Source organism: Dufourea novaeangliae, unplaced genomic scaffold (genome assembly GCF_001272555.1).
Source record: "Dufourea novaeangliae isolate 0120121106 unplaced genomic scaffold, ASM127255v1 scaffold28, whole genome shotgun sequence".
In the NCBI taxonomy this organism is placed as follows: domain Eukaryota; kingdom Metazoa; phylum Arthropoda; class Insecta; order Hymenoptera; family Halictidae; genus Dufourea; species Dufourea novaeangliae.
Window position 1 is genome coordinate 224,212 of NW_015373917.1, and position 25,236 is coordinate 249,447.

The 25,236-nt window shown below is 40.4% G+C and overlaps 1 protein-coding gene across 1 annotated transcript in view; it reads right to left on the minus strand.

Annotated features, from left to right (window-relative positions):
* Positions 1 to 311: 311 nt before the first annotated feature.
* Positions 312 to 25,236, minus strand: part of LOC107194222 (prolyl endopeptidase FAP-like) — a 76,909-nt gene continuing 51,984 nt past the window's right edge. Inside the window, exon 5 of the mRNA XM_015583812.1 lies at positions 312 to 368. Coding sequence (XP_015439298.1) covers positions 312 to 368 — 57 coding nt within the window. The remainder of the gene's footprint in view (positions 369 to 25,236) is intronic.

A 25,236-nucleotide genomic window follows, 5' to 3' on the forward strand; every position in this document is an offset into this window, starting at 1 on the left:
CGTGATATAAGCGACTCTTAAACGACGAATTAAGGTTCGAGGGACTGTGAGAGGACGATTCGGTCGCGTCGCTGAGGACTCGACGAAGATCCCAGAGTCTGAAAATTTCGCGGGGAGAGGCCATAATTTGCGGGGGCGACCGCTGTTTCCAGCCGGCGGTGGCGCGAAGATTAAAATGCAAATCTAAACTCGACCGCGGGAATAAGTTTGAGATACGATTATCCTAAATGGCCCCTTGGTGAGGAGTACGGGGAGGCGAGAGGAGGGGAGGGTGGAAAGGAGGAAGTTGGAGGCCGGGTCGGCTCGTTTACTTACAAGGTTTTCAGGTTCACGATCCTGTAGTTGGCCAGGTACGTGTGCCGATAGAGCTGCAACAGAAAGAAGAGGGACGGTGAATGTTTATTAGCCGTGTTTGCTCTTGCCAGGCCGAGTCGCTGGGAAATTGGATGCCCGCCACGATTTTAAGGGTTAAATAAACGCCCCGGGGTTACGACTGGCCGACGCAGTTACCAGCCCTGCACAGTGCAGGAATCAGTGGAGAAAAATCGAAAAGCCAAGTACAGTAAATTCTGGATGAGTGTTCGAAGGCTCCTACTGAATACTGCGAGTCGAGAGACGGTACGATTCGGAGTGGTGGTTTCCGTGAAGGGTCTTGAAGGCAGGGGTTGTTGGTCAAGATGACCTCGAGAGTGATTTTATAACCCGCTTATGGACCTCGGTTCAGTGACCAGGAACAAGGATTAGGTCGAAAGAAACTGGAGGACAATAGCAGGTTTGGAAAAGATGAAAATGCTCGGGTAAGGACCGAAAGACCGTAGGAAGATGTGTGTTATTTATATACGTAATATATAAATTCTACGTAGAATGGCTCCACTTGTACGGTAAATCTACAGAGAATAAAACTAAAGCTCGCGACTTGTAACTCCAGTCTACGTGAAACACGATCGCTGGGTCGTTTGTCGTGAATTTATGCACAAAATAACAGAGTCACGCGGCGACTATAATTTCTTCGATTCATTCGACGTGGAAACGCACGACCACGATGGCAGCATAGACTTGTAATATCTAGACCGCGCGTTTCGAATATCTCGCATAGTCAGGCCGTGTCAAAAATTAGAGAAACTACTGTGCTGTAGACTCATTTTCGTCTCTTACTGCGCATTCCAACTTTCCGTCGTATTAAAATCTGACCGCCAAGAAAACAATTTGGGAGCATTATGCAAACGTGGTGTGAACGCAGTCATTTTAATTTGGGATCTGACATTCGCTATGCGATACCTGATAGCGAGTAGGTTGTGGTAGCCATCTCAGTACGTATAGCAATTATAGTTAATAGGATTGCCCATATAAAAGTAAACTAAAGCGGTGTCAAATACCAATATTAAATAGAAGTCTGTGGCAGTGATGCCAGAATAATACAAGGCTTTATTTTATTTTGTAGCGTAATGTATATTAAATTGTTTCTATTATATTAAATTTTTCTACTAAGAATTGAAAGTGATAATGGAAAAGAATGCATTTTTCATTGGTAATTCGTCCGCTACTTTGTATTTTAAACTTACCGGTTCTTAATGAAACGATCGTACTGGTTTACAATGCAATATGGAGGGGGTCTTAGGAAGGGCACGTTATTGGGTAATCTCGAAGGCTTCGCACGTGCACACCTTGTATCCTTGCATCATGACTCAAAGCATGCTATCTTTTTCAACCATCTAACGGCCTATTGGCCAAATGCGCAGTCTAGATATTATGCGTCTATGGATGGCACCGTAACTTTCGTAGACGGAGTGGAAGAAAAAAAGAAAAGAAAACATCGAACATGAAACGATGATCCGTCTCGTCGCCATGCATTTTCAAACGCGTGTAAATTTTACGGATGGAGGGAGGGAAATTATCCGACCGAGCGAAATATATCGCCGGAGGAAATAAAATCTCGAGAGCGAAGGAGCGCCGGTCGGTAGGTACCTCGAAGTCTGAATTCTCCTTATCCCCGCCTTCTTATTCTTCGATAAATACTTCCGTGCTTCCGGCACGGCGGAGAATTCGCCATCGTGGTGTTCCCGTTCGTTGTTCGGTGGAAAAGTATGTAAGTGCTGGCTCGGTCACGACGAGCACCGTGGATCGGCCAGGGCGTGCGCTTTTATCTTTGTAAATGTGTAAGTGGTTATGGCACTTCTGCGTTCGCCCCTTATGGTTCATGGGGTCGTGTGCAGTACAATCTTATCGAAGAAGGGGCGAGGGAGGATACATAGTAATTTTTCTCACGCGGGTAATTCACCGTGCTCGTACCCGCCATCCTATCGACTCCCAGACACACCGGGCAATAATGGTAACTGCGTTACCTTTTTATGCTACGATACGAATACTTCTCACGTTCTTATTTTACTGCGTTCAACGAACAGTGCTTTTTTTTCAGGCTGTACGACGAGGGGAATGGATGAAGATGGTTTCACGGGAGGAAAAAGTTACTATTGGAAGTTTAAAATTATCTGCGACACTAGCGGTCGGTACGCGAACTAATTTAATATTAATGACAATAATATTAGCGAAATATTAATATTAATGAACGTCGTAATTTACAGACTCGTCCCGATTATTGTCCCGAACTCGTGTCCGCGCCGGGACAATAATCGTATAGGAAGAAATGCTTGACTCTCGTAAATTCATTTTTCGCCCGAAGCCCGAGCCTCGGTAAGAAAAGTGGAGGGGCAAAAAAGTATGCGCATGACAGGTTCCACGCCCCCTCCCCTCCCCAGTGGTGGGATTGATGCCTGGACAATAATCGTGTAGAACAAGATAATCGGACGATAATCGCGAGGAGTCTGTACTACTGTTCACATACACATAGTACTTGCAATTTTCTGTGATTATTACAAATAATAGTTGAACCCTAAGCCAAAACTACACGTAGAGACATCTGCAAAAAAAAATGGCGACCAAGTACCGAAGTATCCACCCCAAATGTTTGTAGTAAATTCTTTCAGAAACAGTCCTTTATCGAGAAATCCTGACGCACAGTTTTTACACAGGTAACAAATCATTCTGGTGTACCATATACTGTAACAAACTGCAAAAATACGAGTTACAAATAATTGAGAGCGCCACAAATCGGCTGTGAGGTTCTTCCAGCGGTCAGCTTCGTGTCTGTTAAAGGCTACAATCGCATCTGGCACGGTTCTCGTATTCCCGGGAGTTACGTCCTCGTCCTTGCGATTTCAGGAACTTCGTTGCAACCAGTCCACAGAAACACGGTGGGTGGGGGATGGGTGACAGTTGCATTGCGAACTGCGCGCGCGATTATGAAGAATTCACAGTCGGTGGGTTTAAGCATCGTCCTTATGAAATATTCCGGCCGGTTGTTTGTTTGATGTTTGCCCGTGGATAAAGGTGATATTCCATTGGTCGGAGTGCGGAGCAGCGTGCGCGTTTTAATGACGGTTCCATTATACGCGGGATCTTAATGCGACTTAAATGACCGTATTCATACCCGCAATATAAATAAATGCTCGCGATACATAGCCCCTGTCTGGTAGCCTTTACTTCTGCTTTGTTTTTTGGGAATGAATGACGGTGACGATGATAACGAGTAAACGAAAAGCTTCCCAACCGAATTAATGGTTATCATCATTTATTATCAATATCTTTATCGTAACATTAAACGTTCTTACTGGTCGGGATTTTAACGTCGAACACGCTGGTCGACGACGACCGAAGTGCAAATTCTGTTTCCGTTTCGAGTTCCATTATACGAATAATTGGATTATAACTTTAACTGCTTTTGGGTCTTAACGAATCGGACGAGAATTGCGGCCATAGATGTCTCCGTGAAACTGCGGAATCGTGTTTCTGTAACGTACGAAAACGGGATTACGAGTTTGCACCGAAGTCGATCTCCGATCAAAGTACGGGAATGAAATCTGCAGAAGTGAGTCGCAACGATTGAAGCTGTAAAGTTCGCGAATCGTGTTGAAATTAAGTATTTTTCAAATTGGTCGAGTACAATTACCCGAGAAAAATTCCGTGCTCCACGAAATGAACACGAAATACAGGGTGTCTCAGCTAACTTGATCACCTCGAAAAATGACTTAACGGTACAATACTGTATGAATATTTTGAGGAATGAAAATTAAGTGGCATCAAAGGGCAGATTTTATAAAGTACGTGCTTTTTTGGTGGGTGGAGGCATTTCAGAGATTTCAAGGTAACCCTGATTTTCTTAACGGAATGTCCTATTTTTCGTGCCATACATCGATACAGTATCAAATTCTGAGTAAAAATGTGTTGAGTTTCAAATAAACGTAGAAATTCTGTATTTACAATGAAAATCGAAAGAAATAAAATTTTGTGAATTTCCCATTTTTTACAAGATATTCGAATTCAGTAACCCCGAAAACACGAGAATACCGATTTTTATGAACATCCAATGAAGTTATTTATTTTGGCTAGCTTTTCGGCAAAAAGGACGGCAAGAGTAAACGGGAGGAATGGAAGCGGAACGGAGTCCCAAATTGAATCCTACAAGTCGAAGCCACAAGACACACCCAAGGTTGTCCTATAAAACTGAACTTCCATAGTTGGAGATTTAATTACAAAATTGAAGCGTTCCCTGTCGGTATCTGCTATCAGACCTGGAGGTTCACGGAAGTTTCGCGAAGCAAAGCCGCAAAATTGACGCGCTCAAGGGGGGGGGGACCATTCAAGCCCCCGAAAATTCGTCCGCAGAATTGAACCATCCTCAAAATCTCGTATCTCGACCCACGCAAAATTGATCGTTCAATGATTCGAATTCCCGTTATAAAATCGCGAACGAGTAAGCCGTCCTTTTCCGTCATTCCGTTGCGGAAAATCCGCTTGATTCCTGCCTTCCTCTCTCTCTCGATTCCGATTTCTCGCAAATTAAAAATAGAAAACAAATTCCACCGGCACGATATCAAGATTTAACTTGGCTGTCGCTTCCACACATGGCCATTATCTTTGACCTGTAAATCAATTTTCGTCGCCGTTCGCCAGGCCGGAAAATCCTGGCGGCGAAAATATTTTCGAGAAATCATGTCTCTCTGTATCTCTCTCTCTCGCTCTTTCCGGCCTGCCGTTACGGAAAATTCCCCGTTCGATTGATCGTTACCGCGCCATTCATGACGCTGAAATGTAATTAATTAACTTTCGGCCCCGGCTGCTGTTCGATAAATCTGCTGCGTTTTTCCATTCCATCCCCTATACTTCTCGCACCCACTCCATCCCTAACTGCACCCCAGATTTTTCACTCGTCAGAGAGTGTCGTGTATGGTTCGTGTGGATATACAGTTTGGGACCCGTTTCGGAAATGATTCGGAAGTTTGAACGACCTGTTTATTGGTAGGGTCAACTTTGAATGTTTCCGGTCTAGAGAAAAATACTTAACTTAGATTTCGATTTTTTACTATGTTTTCTTAAAACACTCCCCATGATTGTCTACATATAACTGCATTTAGTTACATAACCCGACGTGAAACAATCCTTACAACAATAATATTTATGAATTTGTCGGAAAAATTTTTCTCGTCAATTTAATTGTACAGATTTGTTTAATACTTTCTTCACAATAAATTCCCAAAAATTTGTTCATTTTTAGCCCGTTCACACCAGGCTCCCCCTTAAAGTCGTAGTAGATCATAGCACGAAAATATTAGCGCTGAAGTTCCACGGTGACGATTGACTTTTTATTTTTCTAATTTACGAAAATGGGGACATGAAGCACGAAGCCATAGTATATCTTATGACTCAGACTCTCCCTGTATGTTAAGTCGAAGTACAACTTACCCCGATTTTTCTGTGATCCTAGACCGGAAACATTCAGAATGGACCCACGTATAAATTTCAATTGACAGCATAGCGTGTGAAAAAAAAAACGTAAAAGAAAAGAAAATTGCAAACAACGAAAGTTTACGATTCGTGACCGTGTCACGTTTTCACATCTAATGAGACCCGTAAATTCTCGATATTTCCCGGGTCTCTGTTCTGATTTTGCACGGATAACTACGGACTGCTGATTTTCCCCCGTTTATAAGAAAATGAGTCAAATGCGTCGAGTATGCTTAGCGGACGCTTCGTTCGCTCCGTGGAAATCGTATTTCAGGCTGCGTCCTGGATTAAGCTACCATTAACCGAGTGCGCGAGATTGTTTAAAGCCGATTTCCACGGGAATGTATCATACCGAGCGGAGATTCTACAGGGTGTAACAAAAATGTTGGAGAACCCGCAAATAGGAGTCTCGCGAGGTGATTTGAAACAAGTTTGTCCTTAGTAAAAATGTTATCTGAGGCTTTGTTAACATTTTTGCTAAGGAGAAACCTGTTTAAAATCACCTCACAAGTCTCCCATTTCCGGGTCCTCCGACATTTTTGTTACATCCTGTATACTTTCCGTGTATATTCCACACGGTGGGTGAAAATCCGAGATTTTTGCTTGAGTCCATCTAATATTGTCACGAAACAAACTGATCGTTCCACTGGTGTGGAAGATGAAAGAGGGGTGTTACTCTTCAGAAAAATGTCAATAAATCAAACTCAGCCCTAGTAATTCCGATACAATATCGAAGAATAATTCCACAATTATTTCTAAGAATTGTTTCAAATGATTAGAAAATAAAATAACATGTTTTTTGAAGTAAAATTTCAAAAAATATCATTTGAGAAATGCCCAGGTCTGGCTGAACTTGCGGGGAGGATGGAGGGGGTGTCGATAATCAGCGACACACACGCTAAAGTAGCATTATACCATTCTTATCGGACAGCCATGATGTACGCTGAGGAGGAGGGGGGTCGCGTTCTGAAAGAGTTAATGGTGCCAATAGCAGCACTGGAAGCGAGGCAGAAAGGTTTGGGAGGTGAGCAGCACGTCGTGAATCCTTTGGTATCGCGGTAACAGTGTCGATGGCGTTGTTCGATGGTATCGCGATCGAACATCCTACCCTCTCCCCGATCCCCTTTTGTTATTTATTGCCGAAATCCGGCTGTTTTTCGTTAATCGATCGCCACGGAGAATTTTGTGCGTGTTATGCGAGAGATAAAAAGGGCTCCCTACGCTCTGGTATACCGGAATTTTATAGCTGACCACACATTGAAATATTACGGGGCGAAATTTATTTTAAATATCCGAACGAAAGATCACTGCGTTTGTTCCACCTATCGAAATTTACTGTATCGTTTCAGGTGGGATTGAGCATTTTCGGTGTGGAATGTTTTATTGTTCAATTGTAGAATTGGGTTACATTATTGGAAAACGTAATTTTTCGTATTGTTTTTCGAAGAATTAGATTCAATCCTTTTCAGTTTTTCAATAATTACTAAGGAAATAAGATATAAGAAGATGTGTATGTTGAATTTTTAATAACCTATAATTCTGCATACACAAATTTCTTAATTTTTCGTCTTATTTAAAAGCTCCAAAGCAATCCCTTAAAAGGGTGAGCTTATTTATAGCTTGTACACACCTACAAGTAACGGGCGAAATATTATTTCTTAATGTTAAAGATGAAAAGAATAGTAAGTCGTCACAAATGTGCAAGAAATGACCCACAGTGATTCCTTGATCGGCTTTGTGCAAAATAATAAATTTATTAGGGGTTGAGAACCTTTCCGCCTTGACACGAATTCTTCGAAGCGAACCCGAGTCAGTCACACTCTTCGAGTCATTATGAACTTGCTTCGCTCTATAGCCAATAATGTAGTCAGTATGTATTGGAAATATGTGAAAGACGTAGTTTGGTACGGAACGAAAAGTTTCGAAACGGTACACGATGTCAAGTAACAAAGTTGTTTATTAATTATTTCGTCAAACATAATTAATAAGCGTATGCGGGTCCCTCTTTCCCGGGTTTTGTTTCACCGCTAAACCCGTGCACACGACGATGCATAATTTCGCGTCCCTGCCGAAACTGCGCGGAGAGTTTAACAAGTTCTCCGAACGCAGGTATCTCTTGCCAGGGGCTTCGTCGGCTATTATGCTTATCAAAGTTTTTCCTCGTGGCCTATAAAGTGATTAAAACTTCCGCAGAATTATTACCGTCCGTTCCCATCGAAAACGTTCGGGAGGTGTGATTGTTTACCGGTTGTGCGCCGTTCCGCCGGAACGTAATTTCTTCGAGGGAACTCTCGGCAAACAGAATGGCGAACGGAAAAATCGCTCGAGAATTTTCGTTGATTTATCAGTTCCTCGAACTTCTGTACTTTCACAGGCAGACAGTTACACTTTGATTAAGTTCTATCGATTAAAATGATATCGAACTTTTCTGCGTAGAACCAATTTCATTCTTTATTAAGTGATTCCGTCCTTAAGTGAATAATTTTTAATATACAAGTAGTGGCCACTTTTAAAGAACTTCGTAACCACTTTATGGACAGCGATCTAATTAGTGTATTATACAGTGCTCGTCAGACTTAAATGGCAACAAAAAATGTTCATGTTTATTACCTTGCATGAATTTCTAACACATGAAATGAACGTAGTTCGTTGAATTCTGAATAAAAAAATTATTTTCGATAGGAAAATGTAAGATGTTAACTACATTTTTAAAAATAATGTCTAGGCCAAAAATTACAAATACAACGTTAATTAATACATTAAAACTAGCAACATAAACATTATTAATAAAACCGCCATTTTTTGTAATAATTTAACAAATCGCAATTTTTTCATATACCAGTAATACATGGAAGATAATGAACTTGACAAATTTTAAGGTGCCTTATAAACCCGACGAGCACTGTATGCATCTGTAAAACTTGCATAACTGTGATACAAAAAGCATACATTCATGGTCGTCACTCTGTGTGTTCTCTTCAACATCAATCAACGGAATAATGCTTGCGTAATCACGGATATTCTGCAGGCCGAAATTGCATAAGAATCTCGTTAAACGAAACATCGACAGAACGAAAGGAGTTTCCGACGTTCCGGAAACTAATTACATTTTGTGAAACCTGTTACTGTATCTACAAACAAAGCGATGCCAGGAATTCCCGGTATCGATGCAATTCCGCCACACTTTTGCGTTACTATCACCGTTCATGTTACGCAATTAATTTGTACAATAGCGAAAATTCGAATTGTTTATACTTCTCGATACCAAGCTGTGAGCGAAACGAAATCGGAACACGGCGAATCAACACATTGGAAACAACCGTGTGCTCGTTATTAACAATTCACCGAAATGATAATTATAACAAGGGAAAACAACGAATGAAAGGTTCCAAGCTGTCGGTGATTAAACGCGGTTTGACAGCCGGTGTTTTCGTTACCAAAAATAATTCATTGTACGGTAACAACGGAGACAGAAAAACGTCGAAATCACATGAAAAATGATCTTTACGATCAAACAAGAGAATTATATACAGATTCCATTCGCCTGAAATGCAACAGAATCCCATTAGAAATCCATTAATAGAACGATACAAGGAACGGAAACAGAATGGTGAAGAAGATCAATCATTGTAATTCTTTTCCTTCGAAAAAAGTTTTGATCCTTGTGGAGGTGAACAGTGTTGCGAAAGAAACGATCCGCGGAATACAGATGGCAATACAGAAAAGAATCGTAAACAATCGAATAGAAAAATTCGGGATTCTCTTTAATCTTCCGAGAAATATAATCCTTAATGGTCCATTGATATACAAAAATTGACTTTAAAAAAAACGGATTTTCGAATTTCAATATTTAAAAAAAAAAACAAATGTAATTGAAACAATAAAGATGTATTCATACGTATTTTAACACTTTGCGGTTTATTTAATATTTATGGAACTACAAAAATATAACAAAATAAAATATACTCCATATAAAACTAAATAAAAAACAACTAAAATAACTAAAATCCGAACAAAATAAAAATTACAAATCTTTATTTCAACTATTATTTTTCTTCAGAAAATATGATACCAAAAAACACAAAATGTCCACTCAACCATTACTTAATCTTGTTCTTATTTCAGATACAAACTTGGCTGAAATAGAAGATACTCTTTTACTGGCTACTGAATTTGGTTTTATCATTTCCAATGCATCAAATAATAAATCTATCTTTTTTGGTCTTTTAGTGGTTGCCGCAAATACTAAAAAATCCAAGTCCCAATTTAATAATAAAATTCTTTGTATACAATACTTTATACGTTACGTTTCACTAAATAAAATAATTAAAATCACAGTATTAGGGACACTGGCAGTGATTGGAACATTTACCCTAGAAGACCATCAATTTCCAATAAAATAACACCAACAATTATTACAAAGATTCCTCAACTTCCAGTAAAAGAATCCTTCGAATACGAAATATACTGTATCGAGTGCAGCTCGAGGCGAAAGATCGTCGAGGCTTGAAAATCCAAACGAAAATCGAGCGAAGTGAAAACGAAGAAGTGGTAAATCCTTTCATTCAGCTCGCGATGGAATCGGATTCCGCGATAATCGGCGGCGGTTCATTGAAACCGAAACCAGCTCGAAAGTTCTGCGGAAGGATGATGAACGATCCGCGTCGGTGATCGAGGGGCTCGCCGAGATTCTTTTAATTTGAAATCCCCTGGCCGAAACCGGTCCATGGGACGGGGGAGGGGGCGAGGGCCAATCTCTGACGGGTTAATTAATCGTCGACGAACGCGGGGGAAAAATGAGGATTTCACCGAGGAAAAGCTGGTGTGTGAATAATAATAATACGACCGCGATATACGCAGAGAGGAGTATCAAGAGTGGGGAGACGCGGCGGGGAGGGCGGGAAATACGCAGAAGATCAATACTGTCCTAGTGAACGCACAAGACGTAACCACTGCTGCGGTTATTTTCCCGTAATTGCGTTTGCAGCATCGATTATACGTTCGGGAACTTCGTTTCAGTCGTGTGAATCTGCAACGATTCCACGGCCCTTTGATTACGGAGGCAAATGGCTTCCAACGGTAAACGTCCACCGTATGTGCCCCTCATCGATCAAAAGGTTTGCATTTCCTGTCGATATTTGAAACAAACCTGGACACTTTTTAAATGATATTAAGTGAAATATTATTTAAAACTAGCTTTTTTCCCGCGGCTTCGCTCGCGTGGATTTCGGGATTTGGCGAAATTATTTTTGCAACAAAAATGTTTAAATTGAAGAATGGTAAAAAAATAAAAAAAATATATATATATATTATACTATGTTGTTAAATTTATCCCCGTTTATTCGGACACCTTTTCGCCCCCTGGAGATGGAATTTCGAAGAGTTCTGAAATTACATTTCAGGTAATTGTAAATATAAGTATCATTTTGAAGCAAAAAACAGTCAAACATTACGTCTGGGTTAAGAGATATTATGAAATACATAGAAACAAATTTTACACCTTTTCACCCCCTGTAGATAGAATTTCAAAAAATCCCGAAATTACTTTCTAGACATTTGATAAGTAGCGTTTTAAATCTTGTATTAATGGGGAGGTGAGGGAAAAAGCGAATGATTCCCGGAACACTGAATATTGTCGTGTTTTGCACTGTACGAGTAAAGCTCAGAAATGGGAAAAATATGAACGCTGTAAAGTCGTGAATTTACGGTCGCTGTAAAATGGGGTAAAGTAGTCGAGCATTCTAGTGCTCCCGACAATTGATTTATTGCGCTCGTTGAGATGTCTGATAACATTTTCTCCATTAACGCCCGAATTTCTGTTTGTAATTGGGCAGTTATGCAACAATCAAACAAGAACAATAATGACGTTATTTCTTCATTCCAAATAAGCACCGTTAATGCTTATCGATTAATGAATTTATCTCTTCCCACGAACTACAAATACCATATTATCATTAACAATTAATTAAACGGTTCCTACATACATTGTTCTCCATTAAGATATAACCATTAATTTACTTAACAACGTCCATGAACAAATAATAATATTTTCCTTCATTACTATTGTAATTGTAATACTGTTTTATAATTGTACATAATATTGTAATACTGCTTCCTTAAGTGAAACATTTTTCTGTCAGAAAATACACAACCTCAATAATATTCGGTTCAATTTCTCATCGTCCTGCGCTACTTTCGTTAAACAACCAGAATACAATAAGTTTGACCAAAATAAAGCTGTACCTGTCAGTTTATTGAAAAAATTATGGTTTTTACGTTTAACGCGCCCAACAATGTTATCTGTGCAACACAAAGGAGGAAAAATTCGATGAAAATAGAAGTTTCGAGCGTGGCAAAAATTGATCCACAGAGTGGCACCATTTCCCGTTCAATCTTTATCTACAAAATTCACGGGGGGAGGGAGTGGGGTGGGGCGCAATTCTTTCCCCGTTTTTATCGAAATAATCTGCATCGCGCCGGCTCGGGGAGGGAACAAAAAAATCGCGAAACGAGATCCCTTCTACGGTGGTCGAGAAAACGCTGTGTCAACACTGCAACGGTGGAAATGCAAAAAAGATCTTCGTTCAACGTTTACCGGTCCGCGGCCGCGTTGTTATTTACCGAAACCAACGACGGCGCTCCGTGATTCGTGTTCCACTTCTTTTTGTTTCACGTTTTTTGTTCCGTCGAGCTTTCGTAATTCGCGCCGAAACAGAGGGAATGCGGGTGAAAAAAAGTCCGTGAAGCCTTCTATCATCAGCAACTGGAACAACTCGTGACAACAAAAAATATTATATCGCCCATACCGTTTCAGAAATAACCGGGAACACTTGTCAATATTAGCCGTCTAATGAAACACGCGGAAATACTGAACGGGGTTTTTGAAATTCGTGTACACCCAATTCCGTTTTTACACGAACGTTTTGTGCACGATTTTGATCCAACACGAATTAAAAACAAATTTCTTTTGCTTTGATTTAACAGGATACACCGAAATTCAACGAAAAACATTTTAACGAAATGTCTTAAATGAAGGTCTGAAACTGGTCAGAAAATGTAGTAATCATTTTGGTAAATACATGATTCCAATGAGGAAGAAGATGGGAAGTTTCAACACGATCTGATGTCATTAATGGTCTCTTACAGAGAATCATACATTAGAACTATCGAACCCGTCAAAATGACGGATTTCAGAATTTTTATTTTACAATTACGAAAATCCTACAGATACTTTCATCGGAATCTATGTTAACTTTTAATTTACCATAAATTTAATATTATCCTATAATATGCTACATGGTATTATATGTATATTACGAATTGATAGGAATTATTCCCGATAGACTTATTAAGCTAACGAACTAGTTGATATGCCAATCCCGCATCGTGTATCTGCAAATTAATCTATTATGTATGTAACTAATCTATGAGAGATAACAGAGTTCGAGAGTGGCCTTTGCTTATTGTAGCATGTATACACTCACAACAATCCCGTTAACGATGTTATTATCAACAATCCAACTTCCTTGTAATCAACGACTATGTAATATGATGCACCGAATTGATTGAAAATATAACGACAGGTATTAGATCGAAGTGTCGTGATACTTTTACTTTCTACTGCATATGAAAAAAGAATTCTCATTCCGAATCTAAAAACAGTATCGCTTAAATATTCTTTACATAGAAAGTCATTCGATAACACTGAGTCAGATTACGGTTGAATCACTGACTTCGATCACTCTTATATCTAAACAGAAATATGCAAAAATCATTCTCGTAGAATTTACTCTCTCAAAAATACTTCTCGTAAATTTAAGTACCACTCATTTGTATTTTGATTAAGAATGGAATTGAAAGTACACTAATAATAGTACCTTTTTTATTACAAAACATATTGCTATGTTTGTGCTGACATATGACAACATTTATAATTTATCAAAAAATATATGTATCAATATTTCGTCACGCTACCCTTCGCGTCTATAATTGCTTAAACTATTCTCGGCATACTTTCAATATTTCCTTGACACAATATAATATATTACTGTTAGAATAAACAATAATCAGGGAAACCAACAATCACCAACAGAAACGCATAAATTGATAGTAACAAATCATACTTACGAATTCTGAACGATTTCTGAACTAGCACAATTTGTTAGCTTATTATTATACGAATATGCGTCTTACTGTACACTGATTACTAAACATACCAACATATACTTATATTATGTAATTGTGTATTGTAAATTCAATATTATTGAAATCATAATAACACCGAAAACATAAAATATGTAATTTCTCCATCTGTTCATAATAATTTCATCACCCACTATATCTATGCATATCTTAACACAGAACACATTGAAAACGAACACACTTCACTGTAAATGTGCACAATGGGGTTGAATAAATAACGATCCAAGGATAATGAATTGGACATCTCCATACCCAATCGCCTAATCCCGTACACTCGAGTGCCTCCCAAACTTGTCCAACTGCACTTCCCGAATACTCGAAACATTAAAAATCGTTCGGCGAGCCCGGAAGAACGCTTCGTCCATTAATAAAAGAATTTCCATAGCCTGGTCCTCCAAACTCCACTCGTCTATCCCCCTACAGCACCCCACTCCACACCCTACCCCGCCCTCTCGAATCGAACTCCAATGGAAAATATCGCAACAACAAGCGAGCCGGCTCCCGGAGAGGCGAGACGCTCTCGCACAAAGGAGCAAGGGTAATAAATCTCGGCCCGATATCGAGTAAAGCGTTTCAATTCCGCGGTCATATTTATGCACTCCCGACGACAAAAACCGACGCCTTAAACGCCACCGCGGTTCAATTGCCTAATGCACCGATCCTCGACGCAGCCGTGAAACTCGAAAGTGCACACATCATTTCACTTCACCGACACAGAATGAACCGATTGTTCGCGTGATCGACGGATTTAAGGCAAATGGCCCCTGGTTCGTCAGGAATCGGTTTGTATCGGTACCACTTTGCATGGAAGATGGTGCAAAACTCTGTACTCGATTGTTCGTGTGATCAATGCTATCGATTCGAAGGTAATGGTGGCCTGGGTTCGTTAAGAATCGGTATGTATCGTTATCGGTTGGCACGGAGGATGATGGAAAACTTGGTACTCGATTGTTCGTGTGATCGACACGACCAATTCGAAACTAACGGGCCCAGATTTGGTCAACAATCGGTATGTATCGGTATCAGTCGGAATGAAATATAATGGAAAACTCTGTACTCGATTGTTCGTGCGATCGACACCATCGATTCGAAGGTAATGGTGGCCTGGGTTCGTTAAGAATCGGTATGTGTCGTTATCAGTTGGCATTGAGGATGATGGAAAACTTTGTACTTGATTGATCGTGGGTTCGAAAATTGTACTAAGCTCGGAGCTCTTCCGTGAAGTCCCTTTGGGACGTTATTACAGTCCGGGGACTGTTGGGGGCTGTATCGGTGAAAATACATTGTTGGATGATTTCTAGACCGGCTGGTGTGTCTCGGGAGATATCGAACGGTACAAGAAGACGTTGTCGTTCGGGCAGCAATAAAGTTTCTGCTTTGAAGCGGTAGGGTACAAGAATGCACACCGAGACACTCGATTGCTTTTGGCACAAGTGTCTTGTATCAGATGTTCGGTCCCTGGGATCGTTAGGAAATCGCAACTCTACAGATTTCAGACTTGCTTTTGGAAATTTCAGGAAGGATTTCGAAGGAGTATACTCAGTTTCTAGACTGGTAAACAATACTTCGTGTCCAAATGTTCGACTATACTAACCGCTAATTGGAAGCCGTGACGTTTACGGTGGCGGCTTTGCACGAACTAGACCTTTATGGGTACAATGGTGTACGGACCACCGGATCTAGTTCAAACAGCAACGGCGTCAAAGGTGTGATTAGAGTATTCAACAATAACCCGATCATTCACAGACAATAATAAGCACACGCCGCGCACTATATCACCAGAGTGCATTAGAAATGATGAATGACTGACACGCTACGTCCCGCGGCGAGGTTTTAACGATCGAATCAATTCTCATCAGCCGCTGTACCACGTAATTAGAAACTATGGATTTCAATGATAATGCCATTATTTAATAAATTAAAATAATTAACAACATATGATCAATTGTTCATCGTGTACCGAAAATTAAGTATTTCTTTTTCTACTTTCTACTTCTTTCTACAGGAATACAGTAAATCCGCGATGAGTCTTCGAAGGCTCCTCGGCGCTAAATATTAAATATTTCATAAACTAATAGTTTCTGAACACTAGAACTACCAACGATAAATGCATATCTTTTTCGATCGATCGATAAATATGACACTTTTGAAAATTTACGAATTTATAAATTAACTAATTTCTTCAATGTCGGATCGTAATAAACGTTACAAAAGATCTGAGAAAATGGATTGTCAAAACATTTGAATCATCGTTGTAAGAATGTATTGGCAAGTCATTTTGAATTACTTGGTAGTTCTAGTGTTAAAATTTTCTTCGCTTCCCTTCAATGTATCAAAAGCAATAGTATGAAAACACTTTTTGAGTTCACTGTACAAATCCCGGAAAGGTGGCGTGTCCAGCTACTTTTACACGCTGTTATACATTAAACAGTCGGTCGGGTCGTGATTGCGGCGAGCAGCAGATCTAAATCATTCCCTAAATCATCGTACGACTGCCAGGACCGTTTCAACGCTGTCGAACACCGTTATCGAAACACGCGCGCGCAGGTCCCTCCCGTTGACGCATAATAACCTTCACGTGCAAAGATAATAATTGCGTTGCACAGGCACCTGTCTAAACGGTTCTCGCGGCTGAGACACGAGAATTCTCGTGATTCCCCGCGCCATCCATTATGCACGGGTCACGAGGACACCGGCGCTCACCCCTCGAGAGTTTTAGATTTAATTGTCTCGACAAGCAAACGCGCGCCCCGGCATAATTACGCGCGCCACTGGAAGAAAAAATATTGGACCGTCCCTCGTTAATGTCTACTCGCTTTAATTTTTCATCATTTGTACGCGGTATATCTGATTTCCGTCGTTTCTAACTAACGACAAAAATTATGTGGCCATCGGGGACCATTTATTTTTCCGACCATTTTCCGGACTATTTGTTGGGATCATTTTCGGCTGAGTTTCGGACCATTCTTTGGACCATTTTCAGTAAAATGTTGTGCACTATTCTTTGGACCATTTTTTGGATCATTCTTTGGACCATTTCGGCAAACATTACAGCTATTGCATTATGAAATGTTGAATAATTCAATCGCGACCTAAACTGTAATCCGTCGATAAGTGCTGCATGTAACGGCGTGGATTACCCTGTGCACATGGTGCATACTTTTATCACATTCCGTTTACGAAGAATTCAATCGAAAGTTCCTCGACTACATCGGAACGGAACAATCATAAAGAAGATGGGGAAGCCTGAAGGTGGGGTAGCACTTCTCGACATATTAATTGCTATTCAATTTCGTCGACGCTGGAACAACGATACCAGGGACGAATCCCATGGAAAACCTGGTGAGGAAAGAGCCATTAAAGGTGATCGTCGGAGGTGCTTCCGGAGTCCCAGGGATATTCCGGTTGGTTCATTTCGCGTGATCGTTTCAACAAACGCTCTATTCGATGGCAGCCTTGCGAGCCAATCTTCCCTCGGGTTATTCGCATGCCCGCATACCGCATAACCACAACTCACGTGTTCCGCGTACCAGCATCCCCCATCCCTCTCTCTCTCACTCTATCTTTCTCTCTCCTGCCCCATTCTACTGTAACACAGACGTCTATTCGTCCTCCGCCAACTTTCCGCGGTCCTAATTTCAGGATCAAGTGGATCAGGATCCGGTCTCGTATCTCCTTCAAGGAATTAATGGCTAGGGGACCCACCTAAGTATTTAATGATAGATCTACCTAGAATAGCACTTGCAGGGTCGCTTGTGATTCCAAGAATATAAAGAGATCCATGGACGCATCCACAGGATCCCTGTTAGACCGACGAAATCGTCGAGCGATTCCAGGAGTAGACTACCAACCGCGATAAAGTCTAAAGATAAAAGGATCCCGAGAACACCATTCGTGTTCCATTAGATCCAAAAATGGTGTCACGCCAGATATCCAAAGACATTTTAATGAGAATCACGATCCTCGAAGAAGTTCGAGTAAAAGTTCAAGAGATTCCGTGGAACACCATCGGGATACTCCAAGAATCTCGAAAGATTCATTGATCTCACCGCGGGAAATCCCACTGGATCCAAGAAATGGTCAAGTGGTTCGCGGGATACCGCAAGGAACTGCTAAATCGAATCGTGTGGAGAAATCAAAGAAGCAATCGCGCTGCGAATTCCTTGGAATTTCGTAAATTCCGCTAGGATTTCGTGGAAAATTTCGAGGTGAATCGTGTGTGACTGGGATATGCGGGGTGACGCACACACACCGGGGAATTCGGGGGAAAATTTTCGGAAAACGCCAGACGGCAACCAAACGGAGCGGAGTTTGATCATTCCGTGGATCCGTTTATCGCGAGAGCATCATGGACTGGGGGGATCGATGGGGGACACAAACGTCGGCTCCACCGCCGATTCTACCCCCTCCCGCCCCCCTTTTTCCCCGGCCGCGGATCAACTGTTATTATCAATGCAGAGTGCAATTTGCATCTGCTCGCTGCCGGGCGCAATTGGCGTTATTAAACGACACGGACCGCCGGACTCGATTTAAATCGGTATTCCCCGCGACATCATTCATTAAACGAAGTTGCCGGCACGTGAAAACGTTATTCGGCCCCCGTCAAGTTCGAAATGAAAACCCCGGGAAACGAAGACACCCCAATGATGGCATAGAGGGACGGGGAAACCCTCGAATTAAACTAGGTCTATCGTTCTGTCGATACAGACTGATTCAAACATGGTATCGGGCATACTTGTACATCCAAAATTCCTCAATGTTATACTAATAAATAGACTGCGGATATTTACGCAAATGCATATTTTATAGAATGTAGGTAAAGTAATATGTAGACTGCGGATGTATCTGCGAATTTGGAATTTTAGATATTAATTTATAAACATGAAAATTAGCATAGACATTTAGTTCATGTACTAAATGTATTTATTATATTGACAGTATGTAATATATAGATATCATTAAGTATTATTAAAATCTTTATTTTACTGAATTTTGCATGTTAAAATTTACTATAAGTGCATAAACATCCGCTGTCTACTGATTAAGGATACCTCGAAGAATCACTTTTTCTCTGACCTTTTTTTCTGAAAGGGTATTCCCCGCTCGAATTTCCAAACGAATCCGCTCGCAGGAATACAGCCATACATTTCTCTGACACCCAGTGTACTCGTTTGGGAATTGCCACGGGGACTTCGCTTATCGTTCCGATAAAAATCTGCATTTTTCCGCGGCCGAAAATTCCGCTCGCGATTCTCGCGTGGCGTACACGCCCTTGCCGCCTCCACCCTGATGCTGCTGTTCAACGTTCGAAAATTTCGGTAAACAGATTTGACTGTTTAATCGAGCCGCGACAGCCGGTCAAAATGAGCGGAACGTTAAATAAATTTAATCGTATGCTCGAAACTGCCGGCCGGAAACGTGCATCGATTGCTTCGCACGAAATAATTATTTGTCGGTGGTAGGGCGACCGTCGAATAAAATTTCGAGCGGAACTATCGCGTGATGATGGATGGGGACGAGAGCTTTTTTAAGCAGAGACACTCGATTTCATTACATGTACATTTCTCGAAATCGTACGGTTCTTTTATTTTTTTTTTTTTTACGGTGGCTCCGACAACAATAACTTCACGACTATTAGGATGATAAGTATGTTATAAATAATATATCCTTACTCAAAATGTCCAATTTAACAAATTATCGTTTTTCAAGATTCTTCGAAATATTTGGAGTATCACATGATTGTCACTTTTTAGTTAACGCTAGAATGCACTGCGTGCTTTTTAGTGCTCAAGAAACAGCCCAGTTATAAATATTCGCGACAGAGTTTTTTGTTACGAAACACAGACGGCAAGAACATTTCTGTGTTTTAGTCGGAAAAACTGATTCGTACGAAAAGCTTAACGATTTTTTTCCCCGTTGTCGAATTGCATTGCAAGCTTTTAAGCTTGTAACGTAGTGATCGAACCAGAAAACAGAACGTTCCACTTATGAACACTTACACCTGAAATTTTTGAAGTATAATCGGATGTTTCAAGGAACTATGACTAAATAATTCTTAAAGAGTTTAAAGTAAGTGTATATCAGTCTATTTGCCACGGATGTAGGACAGCATAGAAACGTTTTCTACGATACTCGCTCGTGTAGAAGCTACTCGAAACGTTTTTAACGCGCGTCCCCATCGATTTCGCAGAAGCGGAGACCGAAAAGTGGAACGCACTTGCGATACACGATAACTGCGGCGTTAAACACCGTGTACTCGATTGTTTCCGAAGCGTTCAGTAAAACTTTCACGATATCCGGAGAGAAAAGAGTATTTTTTAACAACCTGTCGACTGGCTATTTTTGAAGGGCTCGCAATGGCCGTCACATTCAAGTTGCTTCTACGCTTTTATTTTATCGACCGAGAATGTAACTTTTAACTGACGAACCGTTGTAGTACAGTGCCTCTATAACTGTCACCTCAAAAATTAAAGTAATTCTTATATACTTTAACAATTCATTTTGTACAATAGATATAGATTGAATAATGAAATTACAGCTCTTTCTTTAATATGACTTCGGTGTCACATCCTACTTACGTAATGGTGTTTTGGACGCTCAAATTGCACTTTCATGATTCAACCTACATTTTTAAACACCGGGTACATCTAACCTATCTATGTATTTCTTCATATCTTTAAACATATATGCTAAACTATGTATTTCTTCGTTGTCAATGTAAAGCAAAGAGTCCCAATTTACTAGTAATATTTTCCCGTACATAATATTATACGTTACGTTTCTATGATTAATATTTCTATTCGTTATTTTATTACACGTTACGTTTTTATAATAAATAAAGTGGCAGTATTAAGGACATTGACAGTAATTGAAACATTTGCATTTACCCTATTCGACGGAAGATAAATAAAACCACTGTTTACTTTTGCATCCAACACCTAATGCATTGGTTCCCAGCAACGTCGTGTCGATTGTCCTTAAAACGTCTTTGATCGATCGATCTCGAAGCAGCCTCGAAAAGTAGCTTGGAATGAGCGATGAGATTCTTTTCCATTTAGATTCGCTTTATTCGTATCGAGTCCGACGTTTCGACTCGATTAAGACCATTCACGATGCGATGGTAATCGGACGACGGCAGCCGCCCTTTTAGCAAAATGCTAACGCCTCGTGTCCGAAGGAACGGGAGAATGGGGCCAGAGTGGGTGGTGGTGGCTGCGGAATAAACGGAGGAAAAACAGAGCCGCGTGGAATTTTAAGGAAATGCCGTGTGGCTCGCCTTGGAACTCGGAGAAAATTAGCCCGACCCTTTAAGGAAATTGCTCCGCTCCTTTTCCGCAAGTTTGGGAATTTTTAGAGACCCACTCCCCCTGTCCCACAAAGTCCCCTTTAATTCCATAAGTAGCATCAAATTTACGAATATGCGCCAAATACGCGATATACATATACAGGGTGTCCGCGCTAACAGTGCGATATTTCTTAAACTATTTGGAATACGAGAAAACTGTTTACATAGAATTGGATGGCACGAGGAGGCTAATTTACAGGCTATGACGAATTTTTTTCGACATTATTATTTTAAGAGATACGAAGGTCAAGTTTGGTTTTTTAAATGGAATTATATATTTCTTTTTAGATCATATGATAGTGCGTTTCGAGACGAATTCAATTAATCTTAATGTACATACCCTTTTTTAAATTTTTAATCACTTAATCACAATTAACCTTTATGTTTAGGTCCTAGGAAACTAAGGTAAGTAGGTCCTATGAGTTGGATCCTAAAAACCATTGTTTTGCTTTACAATGTTCAACAATTTTTTGAAACTTTTTCTCGATCCACATTCGGAACCAAAAGATGGTTCAATTATAGGTAGTTTATAACAATTTACTCATAGAGAAAATACCTACTATAAAAAAAAGAGATTACTTGCTTTTTTTTCTTTGCCGAAAACGTATATAAATTGTGCGGCTAGAATAAGCTTTTCCTTAGAACTCACCGACAGAGAAACACTATGATACATTGGACGCAATTTCTGCTCTTAAAATACTCTTGAAATGTTCATTTGCATACATGTTGCGTCAGTTACGGCTTCATATCATTTCTAGTTTTGCCACCGCACTCTGCAAACGCGAGTAAATCCTGTCGTCCATTCTACGAAGCTCACGAGCATGTACAACAGCAGTCATACACGTCTACAAAGAGGAACTACAATTCGGATTATAAATGTTACGTATAAATATAATTTTCCGTGCAATCAGCAACATCTTTCTCTATTCCCTTTGGTTCTAGGCTTGCATGAAAATGAACGTAGATCCTCAATTACCTTCGACGAACAGTAATAGAAATAATTTCTCGAAGCCAGATACGGTAAATCCTTGATGCGTGTTCGCAGGATCCTCGGCACTTAACATTAAATATTTCATAAATTAATGGCCAGATGCAGCTGAAACAAATATTTTTGGCTTCAGAATTCCAAGCGCGGTAACTATTTACAATAAACTAACCAACTCTGAATTACGTTTTCTCTTTAACTGTGCCTGACTCTGAAGCATTATATCGATGAGAGTTGTTTAGAGACAGTTCATGAAAAAAAAAGTAACATTCCTAATAACAACTACCCCAAAACAATAGACGAGTTTCTACTTAAAGTGATACACCCGAGGAAAGGGGTTAAAAAAACACACCTGGGTAAATACATTATTTATCCATTGCCACGTCTCATCGATCGGTGCAACGATCGCAGTGTCATTTTTATATCGACGCCCATTATATCCGACACTCTTGCATGGGGCTTATTTTTGTTTAGAAAATGGGTACGTGCGAGAAAGGGTGGGTTTAAGAGCCGCGACGCCGCGTCGTGTCGCTTCCTCTACCGGTCGCCGCCTAAGAGCAGAGATAAACTTGCCCGGGGAAATGTAAATTAGATGGAAAAGTATGGAAAAGTACGCGGTTCGCGCGTACACCCGCATTTAGAGCATGCATTTGGCCGCCGGCCAAAGTGCACGGATTACGTTGTGTTTTAAATCGCATTTTTATTATTCCCCCCCCCCCCACTCCTTCCGGTTCAGCCGGCCGCAATCAACCCCTGCGGCTCGATACGCAAGCGTTCGTTGTAATATCGCCTACAGGTACACGGTTTTTGCTGGTTAACTAATAATTTCCATCGATACTATCGATACCTGAAGCGTGAAACCGGGTAAAAGCTGCGTTACAATTACGACCGCAACGCAGAGCAGCTCCGAGGCTTCTTGATCGTTAACCTTGTACGCACATGTTTCCAACTGCGCTCGAAACATCGATTGCCCGAATTATTCGGCGAGCACGATTGTCCACGAATTTTGAAACCAACCAGGGGCCGTGGTTACCTTACCGATACCGATTTTTATGCGTTCCACGAAAAAAGGACATAAATACCGACAATAGGACCATGGATAATATCATGTTATTCAATATCTGAACACCAGAGCCAGAGTGTATTAAGTCAGACTTATAAAACTTTAGAGGACAGTAAGTCAATGATGCGAAAGTCTTGTAAAGTTAAAGATCTGTTCGAATACTTTCGAGTGTTTCGAAAATTTTGTAACTAAAAATTCATCTTCACGTAAACCGAAGTCTCACGAGCGCTCGAATATTCGAGTCGTTTGAGTTTTTCAAGTATCTCGCATTTCTTTCAAACAGTTCGTCGATTTCAAGTAGGTTGACAAATTCAAACACTCGATTCGGCTCGATCATTACTTGACTCCAATAATTCGAGTACCGACACACCCCCAGTTGCCACACGAGAAAATTTTCTGTTTCGTTCATTTAACACCGAGAGATTGCGATGGCGGTCAGCGAGAGAGCTTTGATGTCGACGTGAACGAGGAGCATAATTCAAAGTGCCCCACCCCGTGTATTAAATGTGAATTCATTAAACACGTAACGGTATATCGACGGGGCTGTTGACCGGGGTTTTAAACATTTTATTTATCGGCCGATGTATCGATCTCGTCGTCGACGGGGACGCTGAAAGTTCCATGGTTTTTATCGGGTCCCCTCTGATTTATTTCAAGAACTACCGGGCACTATATGAGCCACTTCTGTTGGAATGCTGCCAGTTGAACTGAATAGGTGGCGCGGCTCGCCTCTGGGAAATTAAGTGTGTACACGGAAAAACGTGCGAAACCAAAAACGCCGCGCCTACACCACCACCACCACCACCACCACAACCACCGCCACCACCATCAACACACACCGGTTCACTTTAGTTACCTCCACCTGAGAAACAATTTAATGGATCCGGAGCTGTTCGATGGTGGAAAAACGGTAGTCTTGGCTACTGATGAAAAACGTGTAACAACGGTGTAGTACAGAGGATTATCCGAGTTCTTGGAAGAGAAGGATCCCAACTGTCCGATTCCGATTTTAACGGGGTTTTGTAAGATGATAGCATACAGGTGATTAATGATGTACGTGAAACAGTAGGTGTGGACACTCGATAATTTTAAAGATATAAACAAGTAAAATTACATAGGGGTTGAAAGTACCAATTTTTGGTTTTCATAAAGTACAATAGTCTATATTTTAGGTAGAGATTTAATGTTAATTTATACGGATAGGTTGGGGATTCGATATTAATTCTATAGCGATAAAATGTTTTTAAAGTAATCGTGAAAAAAAATGTTATGACCGTGAAAATTGACCGAGCCGGATTATCACTTATTACCCAAACTCGCGGTTAGAAGTTGGGGGTAAAGTTGTACCACAAATAGAATAAGCAAAATTGTGCACAATGAAAAACGAGAAATAATTAAAACTAGGTAATAATTACAGAGAATGAACATAACGTTATAGTTTCCCCTTTAATTGACTCAACAGAACATTATTGTTTTCGTGCCATCATAATCTCCTTAAAGAAAATCTATAACCACCTAATTTTTTATAAAAATGTCACTTTTTGTATCTGACTAAGAAGTGATTTACTTCTCAGTATCAACTACAGTGTTAAAAAGACAATTTCTATAACGTTTCTTTTTCAACAATTTTATCGTTGACCTTGCGATCTTTTGATAGCAATCGAAAGTTGAAGCTTTTAAGAATGTTCTATTAAATTTTCAACGAAATTTATAATTATTAAAAATTTGTGTGAGCCACTTTAATGTTCTATTCTCTAATCGAAAAAAAAAGACGAACACCTCCGTGAAAATAGGAATTCA